The following is a 12,372-nucleotide window of genomic DNA, read 5'->3' as shown; positions in this document are numbered from 1 at the left end:
TCCATAAAGCTGACCACAACTGTTGAGTGTGTTTGACAATTATCTTTGTGTGCACATTCCAAGTGTTAATTTGATGCATTGAGCATATACACATTTGTATTTGAGCAGCTTTAATGCTAAGTAATGTTTTGCTGCTCTTTTTACACTTTTACTTAAATAAAGGACGTGAGAAGTTCTTTATCCACTGAGAGGAGGATTGTGACTCAGCTATCCCGCACTCTGATACCTTGCATGTCAGAATTTATTGACATTTTCTCAAGGAGCCCTTTAGACATGCCTGTCAAACTGACACCAGTGGACCTTTCCTGGCCTTATCCTCCACTGAATCTCAATGGGCTCTGATAAAGCCGGTGTGCTTCAAGTGTGATTCAGATAAGTCTGACTAGTCCAAAGCATAAAGCAGAGGCGCTATTTGAATGATGCAAAGGATTACTGCTGGAAAATACAAGATCTTTATGACTTCCCAGCCTCATTAAAAAGGACGGGTGTATATAAATAGGAACTGTATGTTTATCTGAGCATCACAGCAATTTCCTAAGTGGATTCTATTTCTGTTTATTTCCTGGATGTAACTCAAGTCAATATGTAGTTCTCAGAAACCCCAAAGACTGTTTGAATGAAGGCAGATTGCAAACTCCCTACCCTATTTGCAATTAAATGATGATTCATATTTATGTTCCTTTGTGGCAAATAAACTAACATTCTGTGCACTGGTATAGGTGGCAAATTAAATGAAAAGCCTGAAATGATCCATCTGCACATACAAATATGCCAAAGAGTACACAGACTTGAACCGCTGCAAACTCACTCAAGGACATCCCGGTTGAACTGTTTCTGCCTGTTACCCAGGAACTCGCCAATCATCTGCCTACTCAAGCCTTTCCTCTGGAGCAGGAAGTGGGCAACACCCACCGGAGTGTCTGGAACAAAGTTTCGTTCTATCAGATACTGGATCCCTTTTTCTGGTTTCCTAGAGACAGAGAAAGAGAGACCAAGATAGACAAAAAGGAAGGGAGTGAGTACACAATCCAAATCTGTGATTATCCCACTGCAATTCTGCCCCTAACCAAATGTGTGTCAGAAAAGGGACGGGATTTAGGGAAGCAGGGAGGGAGGGAGGTGGTAGGATGGAATGAGAGCTCAGAATGGAGAGGAGGGAGCTGCTTCTCTCTGTGGTGTTGATCAAAGATGATTAAAAGGAACTTAATGGCTGGCTCTGAAAGAAACCAAATCCACAATCATCGATGATTAAACAGAATCACCCGGGCTCAGATGAACCACTCTGCATGAAGTAGAGCAGAATGAATCCCAGGCTGGTTTGTATATAAAGTAAAACAGGCAGATAGATGTGTTTCAATCACCATCATTGTTTATTTATCACATTTATGTATAATTAGTAATAAGAGTTTCATGTTGGGTTCTTCAACAAAAGACATTCTCTACTTCATAAGTAATGAACTGCATCTAATTTAAACAAATTATTCTGTCCTTTAGATATGCACTGTAATCTGTGATTGTGCCATTTCAAATGTAGGCTATGAGACAGTGTCTGGCTCTGTGTACATGGATCTCATGCAGTGGAGTTTACATACTTGTTGAAGAGGTTTAGGCCAATGCGGTAGTGCCTCTTTCGAATAATGTCATTGCTGAATGCAGGTGAGTCCCAGCTGTTGCGAGTTTCTTTATGGTAGGTTTGCTTGCTGAGCGTCTGCTCCCTCAGACTGTCCCTGGATGAGGACTCGGAGCTGCAGTTAATGGTGTCGTTGGAGTTTGATGTGCTGTTGATGCTGTCATTGTCACCATCAGAGAAATCAGACTCTGACTTGCTCTGCCGGTTTGCAGTTCCGTTGATGGCCAGGTGGGCCTCCAGTTGTCGCGGTCGATGGCGAGAGGCGTCTTCTTCTCTTGAAGGCCCTCGGGGTGGCAGGCTGTGGCTGATGTGTTTGGGGCTGCTCTGCTGGTTGCTGAGGGTCCGGTCATAGGCGTTCTGTCTCTTCAAAGAGCTGCGGTCAGAACGATCGCTCAACTCCACTGAGCTGTCGCTGGGAGGCTCTATGGTCAGTAAGGGCAGGTGGTCTACCCGCAAACGCTGCTCTTGGCATTCTAAGGAGGGCGTACTGCGGCAGCTGGTGTCTGTATCCCCTTTTTCATCCTTATGAGCCAGGGACCAGTAGTCCTGGGAGGAGTTGAGGGAACGCTGGCGCAAATCCGATTCTGTGCTAGAGGGCCGATCTACAGACTGAGACAGAGGCAGGGGTGGCGATAACTCTTCTTCATCAATATAAAGGGTGACATCGCTGTAAGATGCCGTCATCTCATCCAGTTTACGGTGTTCTGAGGCACCATGGGAGGGTTTCACCTGACAGCTGACCTCCCTGTCCATATCTTGGTGGCCTCTCCCTGGCTCTGACTGGCTGTCTTCACCGTGTAGGCTGCGGCAATTTAGAGCATCATCGATGGACTCAGCTAGAGATTTGACCTGCCTGGAGAAGGCATCTTCTAGTTCCGTGATGGCGTCTGTGAAGTCGCTCTGTGCCGTAGGGGTCTTGGCCTGCACACCCATCTCCCCACCATGCTCCGACTGCATCAATGCACCAATTTTGGTGCCATCATCTGTTAGTGAAACCTGCTTTCCCTCAAAGTAGGAGCTGTGGACTTTTTCAGGTCCTTCGAAGGAAAACTGCATTCTCATATTGGATAAAACAATCCGTCTGGACATACGGTTCTCAGACATAGAGCTTCGAAGCCGCTCAAAGTTCTTGTTCATCTGGTACTGGCGGAAGGCTGTCTGAATGGTGCGGGCAGCATGCCGGGTTATGAAACGCCCACCATATTTACGCTCTAGCATCTCCACCTGCAGGAAGAGAAGGCAAAGTTGGTTTCATAAATGCCTAAAACAAACATCGAGGAGCAGTTTGTATAAAAAGTCCCTTAGCTGCATTCTTATGGTCATCCAGACTTGTAACTGTTCCCCGTAACAGTACAAATGGTGATAGTGAATAATGTTTATCATCCCTGTTTTCACCTAGGATATAGGAACACATATTTTGGATCCAGAATGTCCTTTTACAATCAAAATTTAACTGGTAGTCTTCAAAGGTGGCTAAAAAAAAATCAAGTGAGAAAGCAAATTCCCGAACTTCCATGAAATAATTGTTTGTCTACTGGAATGAGATTTTGTGAGATGTGGAGTTCTGATTATTTTGTAAAGCATGCTGTAAAAAGTTTGTATTTGCACCACCACAGCTTGAATCCTTCCGGCAGCAATTTAGAGCTGCAAAGAGCAAAACTTTCTATGTACTTTTTATTTTGTAATTTTTTTTTACTACATTACTAATATAAGTCTTTACAACTGGCATTAATATAAGCAGACCACAGCCAGCTGTTTTTTTTTTTTTTTTTTTTACTTTTTTCAAGCCTGAAAAGAAAAAAAACAAACACCTATTTCCTCCCGGCTATAAAAAGTAAGACTATTACCTTAAGTGACGATAGCATTCAAAAATTCATGAAATCTGAAGTTTATTACACACAAATTGACCACTAGAAAGATTGATTATGTTGAATTGTGAGTTGTTGACTAATCAACTGGTAATGGCCAAAACAATTTTGGAGAAAATTGAAAACTACCATACTTGAGAGAAATCAGTAGTGTGTATATTGCATCCTGCCTGCTACTGTCAACTGAAATGACTGAAATTATATACCTATAACTAGAATAGTGTCCAGTGCTCAATTACAGTCCTTCTCTCAGTCTTTGTATCTTTTACACACCTACCTAATTATCTACCTATGGACTCATGGTGTAAAATGACACTATGTTTCCCTCCTCTAAGTGAGGGCCAAGGAGGCAAATGGACACCAATTTGCTACAAGGAACATGACAGTAAGTTTCACAAAAACAGGCCACCGTCACTGCTTCACAAGAAGTTCCACTGTCCTTCCCACACAGATGCAGCTGTATGTCCACAAGGCCTAACTAGCCTACTTTTATTTGAATGACATAATGCAGTTCAGTCTGCCAGCTGCTGTTAATAAGCAGTGATATAGAAACCTTCAGGTTATATAATATCTAATGCGGTAAATATCCTTTTGCTTTTTACTTAAAATTCATTACATCGTCAGCTTGATATCATATCTAATAAAATGTATTTAGTTACATCTGAGCAGTTCTAACATTAAATGACAGTGACTCCATTGTAATCCTGCGTTTGAGGTCTAAAACTTATAGTAGGATCCCAGTGTTCTCCTGTGGTCATATGTCAATTTACTGTATGTAATACTCAAATAGATCAGTTATGACTAAGCAGTGGGTTTGTTGGCATTGACCTCATGTTGGATCAAGTCTAATTATTCTCAGGTCTATTTTGGCTGGATTCAACTGTCCATTTTGATTGGCACACTGATTGGTTCTGCAGTCCAGCAGATGTTAGTCCTGATATTTCTTCGAAAATGGTGCCGGATTTCTAAAAGCAGAATTGCTTCCTTGGTGTTTTGTAGGACTTGCTTACTATTATGATACTACATGGTCCCAACTACATATATTCCTCGCTGCAACTCATGATGTTTTGGTTTTATTTTATAATTTTTTGTATTTATTGGACTTAGTAAATTTTAAATCTCTTAAATGTATCTATGGGATGGTTTTAACATGTAACATTGTTGGTTAGATGTTAAACAAACACTGTCTATTTGGATTATAATATCTTGGTCAGGACAGCACCTTTTGCATTAAGGTATTATTGATTATTGTAAAGCTGACACACATCAGACCTAGAGCTGTGGAAGAGCCCCATAGTTTGCACAGTGAAGATATCCACTGCAGAGAACAGCCTGACTCTCTCAAACCTGCTGGAATAATTAAATATTCTAAGTCTGAAGGTGGGATCGGGTCACGCCTGATGGTTCAGTTTGTAAATTACAAACTAAAAAGAAAATTGAATGGGTGCCTCAGTGGCGAGAGAGCATTGAGTAAAACCCTATAAATACTGATGAGACAGTCAGTGATTGTTGCATTGCAGCTGAGGATCTCAAAAATGGCCCTGTAGTATTAGATTAGGTCTGAAAAATACTTTTATATGATCCTTTATTAACTTTCAGTGGCATCAGAGTGCAGTGATGAGATCATATTATGTTATCATTTTACAAAATGCTAAAATTAAAGCTCCTTAAATTGATTTTGCTGGCCACCTGGGGGCTGTAAACACAACTTGATAAAGTAAAAGCCAAATTGTCAGCAACGTCACTATTTACACAGCCCTGCAGACACAGAGCAATAGGAGCATGGATTTGGAGTTGTGTTTTTTGTGATCTGCCAAATCTTAGCCCAATTCGACCTTTGTGTTGGACTCCACTAATACGTGTCTTTAGCTGCTATATGCTCCACTGTGTTCACCAGTTAGATTCTATGTTTGTCTGTTTACTCTTTGGTACTGGACAGGTATCATACAGTGGATATATTGGAGGCTTTTATTGCCCAAACTAGCTCTCTGTTGCTGCCTGAGATTAATGAGAATGGTGAGACTGAGCCAAAATAGGAAGTTGTGTGCTGAAAAAAATGCTCTGTAGTGTTGAAGAAAACTACAGAGTCAAGTGATTATTCCCTGCGGGTTTATCACTATAAGTATAAGAGTAATTTGTCCCATTGATAATACTGTATAGAGAAATTGAGAATTGCAGGTTTAATGATGTCTAGCAAATAACAATAAATACATAAATTCCAAATATCAGCAATGTGAGTTTTGCATACAGTACATTACTTTAATATAATGTACTCTATATCTGTTTGGAAAACGTTCTTGTTTCAAGCATACCTTCAGCTTTTAATGGGTGGTAATGGAAGTTTGAGTGTCTTACCTGCTTGTCCTGTAGGTCAGATGAGAGCTCATAGCTCTCTGACAGCGAGCGGGAGCGCTTGATGGCCTCCTCCTCTGCCTGCTTGCGGAGGATGGACTGGGAGTGCTGGAGCTTGGGCCGGCGGGGCCGCGGGTGGCTCGGCAGGAAAATGTGTCCGTAGAACTGGCTGTCCAGGTGGTCCGGGCTGAGCCCGCCGCTGTGGGTCACTGGGACGCAACTGTAGCCGCTGCTGGGGTCCACAGAGGCACCCACCTCGCTGCCTGGAGCATCACCTTCCACACTGCAACACACAAACACACACGCAGCACACAACCTTAGTCTGCTGAATCATTTTCCAGAGAGCGCACACTGCTTTGTGTGTCAGCAGGGACCACGTGACAGATGGAAAAAGTGAACTTTGGTACTGCTGGCACGGTATAAATACGAGTGAGAGAATTTATAGCAGCAGTCTGAGTGCTGCTCTTTACAATGCAGAAACTACCTCAGGTCATCCTAAACAGTCATGCTGACCGAAGCACTACATCTTGATTTGAAGAAATATTATACTTTTCAAAACATTATGACTATTAAGCTCAGCAAATCACCATAAACATTATCAGCAGCTCAATCTTTCAGCAAAAACAAAATTACACAATGTCAGGGCGGATTAAAACATGTGAAGTGGCGCCTTGTCTATTAACATCAATACGGATCTTTGTGTATTCACAACAGCACAAACACCAACATGGAGAGGTGACTGGATAAACAGGCTGTGTTGATCAACAACCAGCTGCTCCAAACCAAACTGCAAGCAGCTAAATATCACATAGATCTGTTCACTTCCTCCACACTTCTTAAACTGTTGTAATTTGCTGAGAGGCCTAAAGTACTCCTTGACCTGGTACTGGGAGCCAGGTCCACAACTACTTCTGTAAAGAATTCAAGTTGTTTTACTGAAGAAGACAGCAACCTCATCTAACTGCTTTCTGATCTAACAAGCTGTACTGAGACAGAACCTTTGATTTGAAAAAGTGAATCCTGTTTCTTTCAAAGACACAAAACTGGATGCCAATATAAGCTTATTAAATGCATATTAAACTGTATAAACATTTTAATTAAATATAGGAAAATGGTATATATTAGAAGGCAGTTCAGCATGCAGGAATTGCTGACATGAGAACAAAGATGGATTCTAAATGTCCTAAATCAAAGTGTATCACCCTCTCAAGATTTTAACTGTAAATCATGTATTAAGCAATTCAGATTACTTACCCAAAACACTAAGTATGGGCGTTATATATACAATGGCAGAATCACTGTGGTCGATCCCAACAGTTTGCCTGCTTTGTTGTTCACTTTAAATGATTTACACAAGGTAGCATAACATCCTCAAAGGGAGCAAGACTCATATTCTCGCAAATAAATTCGGGTCTGGTAATACCAGGCTAGCACTCCCCATGAATTAACCTAAATGTGCAAAATCAGTGTGGTTCATGTTTAAGGATTTTACAAATAAGCATATTTCTCCATAATGCTGTAAGAAGCAGTACAAATTGAATATTGTATAATGCCATTGCTCAAAATGATCTAAAACAACAAATTATATGAACATTATAAAAGCTACAGTGCACACAGTGCACAACTGCATCATTTTTATAGCGTATGCCCCCCTGAGTAACATACACTGTGTATGCAATACCGCAAGATAAGTTCGTGCATGTTCTATAGTCCATTATCATGGTTAGTTTGCATTAAAAAAACAAAAAAACAAAACTGAATCACTGCCATGTTCACCCAAAGATGCTTTCAGGCTTTAGTCTGACATATGCAAACAACGAAATACAAAGAGAAACATTAACTGTCAGAAGCTTGAATATCTGTGTCCAATTTATTATTTTAACTGCAGGACGAGAACGAAGTGGTGCCGCAATTATATAATCATCACTAAGAACAGACCACACTGACTCTGCAAAAGCCTGAGGAGTTGGGCAGCAAACACCACTTGGCAGATGTACTTTCTTCATTGATTTGTTCCACGCAGGAATACAGTAGTTTACAATGCCATGGTCAGAAAACAATAAATCAATGTTGGAGGGTGACCATCTGACCTTGCATCAACAGCACAGTCAATCAATCAAAGAGAGCAAAATGTCTCCAATTCATTAAGCTGATGTGCCCAAACTTTAAAAACGAAACAGCATCATTTCCTCAACTTCACCTTGCAAGTTACAATCTAAGGTTAAAATAATGAGCTTTTTCTACCTTAAACCATCTTTTTGTTCTTCTCACGATCGATATGATTTCATTTTGTTTGTCATTAACGTGATGAATGAAGCGGAATGGCTCCAAAAAGGACATCCATCTAGAGACTGTATCTCACTGCATTCATGTCAAATACTAAAACATTGATGGGAGAATTTGTCAAGGTTAGATAAGAAAACAACAAAAAAAAGCTTTGATAGGAAATAGATTTGACATCCCGGAGAGGCTTATAGCAGTAAACTAATGATGCCTGTCATTGTCCTGCACGGATACAGTGCCAGAGGGTGGCATATAGCCTACCTTTCATGCAAGGTAGACTTCCAGAGAGCAATGGAATTTTTTTTTTAAAAGAAGACAGCTACAGTTTTTATTTTGGGAGCTCAGAGAAATCTCAGCATTATTAAGAACAGAGGGTCCTGATCTGGGAATCGAGCTCCAATGAGGGAGGTCACAAAATAAATCTGAAGGATTGTGACATGATTAATGGGTCAGGAGAAGGAAAACGTTTTTCTGCTGCTCAAAGTAGAAGATTTCTTTTCTTGACTTTTCTGTCATCTAAGATTTGTGTTTAGCTAAAAATGTTGGGAAATGCACAGTAGCTACCATCTATAGTCAGTCCTCACAAGAACAACTACAGTATTAATCAAAACCAAATGCTAAAAATGAGCTAATTTAATGTCAATGTGACAATGGCTAGTTGTGTGAATTATGACAGTGTTTCATGAAATGGAGATGTTGACATTATTGAGCCACAGCAAATTGTCCTTGTTGAACATTTTGGGAAAAAACTTACAAAAGTACTTTCTTTCTGTAAGTTAGATAAGAAGAACATTTGTTTCCCTCCAACACAGTGTGGAGTGTGTAGTCACAGTGACCTGAAGGTGCTTCTTAATAAGAAGAAAGCAGCTTTCAGGTCTGGGGACAGGGAGGAGCTCAGGAGAGTGCAGCGCCACCTGAAGGAGAAGCTCAGGGAGTGCAAGGACTCCTACAGGAGGAAGCTGGAGGCCAAACTCCAGCAGAACAACGTGAGGGAGGTGTGGACCGGTATGAAGGAGATTACTGGGTTCAAGGGGAGAGAGAGACAACCAGGGGGCTCCCTGGAGAGGTCAAATGAACTAAACTGTTTCTTCAACAGGTTTAGTTCACCACCCTCATCTGTCTCCTCCACACCTCACACCTCCCAAACACCTCTGCTGCCTCCCCCCCTCCCCCTTCTGCGCCCCCTGGTGAACTGCATAGAGCCCTCAATCTCAAAGGGCTCTTTCTCCATTGACACCTCGACCCCCCCACACACACCCCTCTCCCCCTCTCTGTGACTACTGGCCAGGTTAGGAGACAGCTGGAGAGAATCCACCAGCGCAAGGCTGCAGGACCTGACGGCATCAGCCCCGTGGTCCTGAAGACCTGCGCCGTCCAGCTGGCTGAGGTCCTGCAACACCTCTTCAACCTGAGCCTAAAGCAGGAGGAGGTCCCGGTGCTGTGGAAGACATCCTGCCTGGTTCCTGTCCCCAAGAAGACGACTCCATCTGGCCTCAACGACTACCGACCGGTTGCCCTCACATCTCATGTGATGAAGGTGAAGGCTGGTCTTGGCCCACCTCAGGCCGCTGGTGAAATCTTCTCTGGACCCTCTGCAATTTGCGTACCAGCCTCATGTGGGAGTGGACGACGCCATCATCTACCTGCTGCAACGAGCTCAGTCTCACCTGGATGGAAACGGTGAATCTGTGAGAATCACTTTCTTTGATTTCTCCAGTGCATTCAACACCATCCAACCACTGCTGCTGAGTGAGAAGCTGCGGGCGGTGGGGGTGGACGCGCCCACCGTCTCCTGGATCAATGACTACCCGACAGGCAGACCACAGTTTGTCCGTCTGGGCAGTGTGCTGTCCGATACGGTGGTCAGTGGTATTGGAGCTCCTCAGGGAACTGTTCTGTCTCCCTTCCTGTTCACCTTATACACAACTGACTTCCAGTACAACTCAGAGTCCTGCCATCTGCAGAAGTTCTCTGATGACTCTGCAGTGGTAGGATGTATAAGGGATGGACGGGAGGATGAGTACAGGGCAGTAGTGGAGGACTTTGTGGAGTGGGCGGGAAGGAATCACCTGCTCCTGAACGTGGCCAAGACCAGAGAGATGGTGGTTGACTTCAGGAGGAAGGCGACGGCTCCACAACCGCTGAGAGTTCTGGGAGAGGAGGTGGACATGGTTGAGGAGTACAAGTACCTGGGGATGTCCATCGACAACAGACTGAACTGGAAGACCAACATCAACGCTGTCTACAAGAAGGGGATGAGTCGACTCCTTTTCTTGAGGAAACTTCGATCCTTCAATGTGTGCAGCAAGATGTTGGAGATGTTCTACCAGTCTGTTGTGGCCAGTGCATTGTACTTCGCTGGGGTCTGCTGGGGGAGCAGCATTGGAGCCGGTGACACCAACAGACTTAACAAACTGGTTAAGAAGGCCGACTCCATCATCGGCTACAAACTGGACAGCCTGGAAAAGGTGGTGGAGAGGAGGACGCTGAACAAATTATTGTCCATATTGGATAATCCTGTCCACCCTCTCCACCACCTGCTGCAGGGACAGCGGAGCACTTTCTCTAAAAGATTCCTCCAGCTCCGCTGTCACAAGGACAGATACAGGAGATCATTCCTGCCCACTGCAATAAGACTGCACAATAACTCACCTCTGGCAAAATCCATCACAGTACAATTACACTGTTGACTGTGTTTCCTGGTTTGTTTGTATATAATATATATAGATATATACTGTACTGTATATATCTATATATATATATGTTGACTGTGTTCTTGGTTTGTTGTATATAATATATATATAGATATATAATGTACTGTATAAACTGTGCATTTTATATTGTATATTTTATATTTATATTTCTTACTGCTATTTACTGCTATTTTATTGCTTTTCTATTATTATATTCTATTCTATTATTTTATTCTATTATTTCTATTATTATCTTATTGCTTCTGTATGCTGCTGTAGCGAAAAAATTTCCCCTCGGGGATTAATAAAGTAAATACCTACCTACCTACCTACCTATCTCCCCAGTGGATAGTTTTATCACATGACAAGGTGTAATATAGCCTAATAATTTAAAAATGTTAAGACTGAAAATTCTACAAATTTGAAAAAATAATACATTTTGCGAAGTTTGAGATATTCATGAAACGAAAAAGCCAAATGTCACGAAGTGCAGATACATGAGGACGTACACAAAGCATGTGACCTCTGTGTCCACTGGCAAGATGAAAAATAGCAAAAAAACAAAAAAAAAACCCACATTTTTTGTGAAGCAATGAAGTAACTGCAACTTTTCCTCAAAGCGATCACGTTTTGTAAATTGTTTCTCACTGAGGTTTGATTGGCACTACTCAGTTATATCAACATGTTCCACCGTCTTCCTCTGCAGTGCTTAATGGCACCTGGCTGGAGATTAGCACCACCAGCTGTTTATCTCAATGAGCCAGCGTCTAATTTGTACATGTGAAAGGAAACAGGCATTCATTCACATATTCTTGAGTCAATAAAAACAAAAAAAAAAAATCTGCTAAAATTTGTGCAACATTTGGATGGAACTGTGCTACTATCATGTCTCTGTGTTAATGGAGCTAGAACCATGAGACAATTCGCTTAGATGTGACCTGGATGTTGTTTGCCCGGTAAATGATTCCAGTCCTCCAGCTAAGACCACTGTTGTGTTGACATTTTAATGTTGAGCAAATTATAGTGAACTATAGAAATGAGGGTAGGCAGATATCGGAACATTGGTCAACTGTTTTCACCTGTTTTCAATCTTTAAGCTAAAATAGGCTAAGCTCTGCACTTTAAGTAGAAAACACGTGACCTTAATTTGGCGACTTCTTGTCTGCCATTTCTGACTTAAAGTAAAAAAAAAAGACTTTCTTCTGACTTCAACCAATAAATTGTTGTACCTAAAAGTACCAATACGATATGCCATACTGGTGGCAGATCAGAAAACGGTCATGAATCATTTTAGTGATGATCATAGATTAATAGATTTGGAGGGCACTAACAAGCCTTGACTCATGGGTTAGATTGCAATTTTGTTTATTTTGGAGGATTTGCTGCCTTTTAGTCACAGTGAAGTAGGCTAAAGATCCTCTCGGGATACCATCTTTCATTAGTGAAAATGTCGTCTCTCTCCAAGATGGACACTCAAAGCTCATTACAAAAAGCCTTTCTCCATCTTCATTCTTCTCACTGTGCATCCTCAACACATTTTTAATTT

At 41.9% G+C, this 12,372-nt stretch overlaps 1 protein-coding gene across 6 annotated transcripts in view; it reads right to left on the bottom strand.

Annotated features, from left to right (window-relative positions):
- The window catches only part of iqsec1b (IQ motif and Sec7 domain ArfGEF 1b), a 204,452-nt gene that overhangs the window by 16,991 nt on the left and 175,089 nt on the right, over positions 1-12,372 (bottom strand). For all 6 annotated transcript variants that reach the window (XM_069703208.1, XM_069703209.1, XM_069703210.1 and 3 more), the window contains 3 exons: positions 5,854-6,133; positions 1,593-2,854; positions 809-970 (listed from right to left, as the gene is read on the bottom strand). In XM_069703208.1, coding sequence (XP_069559309.1) covers positions 809-970; positions 1,593-2,854; positions 5,854-6,133 — 1,704 coding nt within the window. The remainder of the gene's footprint in view (positions 1-808; positions 971-1,592; positions 2,855-5,853; positions 6,134-12,372) is intronic.

Source organism: Brachyistius frenatus, unplaced genomic scaffold (assembly GCF_029030835.1).
Source record: "Brachyistius frenatus isolate BFR_SWC_R1_liver_20210118 unplaced genomic scaffold, ASM2903083v1 Contig_45, whole genome shotgun sequence".
Taxonomy (NCBI): Eukaryota; Metazoa; Chordata; class Actinopteri; family Embiotocidae; genus Brachyistius; species Brachyistius frenatus.
Note: the sequence above shows the minus strand (reverse complement) of the source record. Positions and strands in the feature narration are given on the sequence as shown.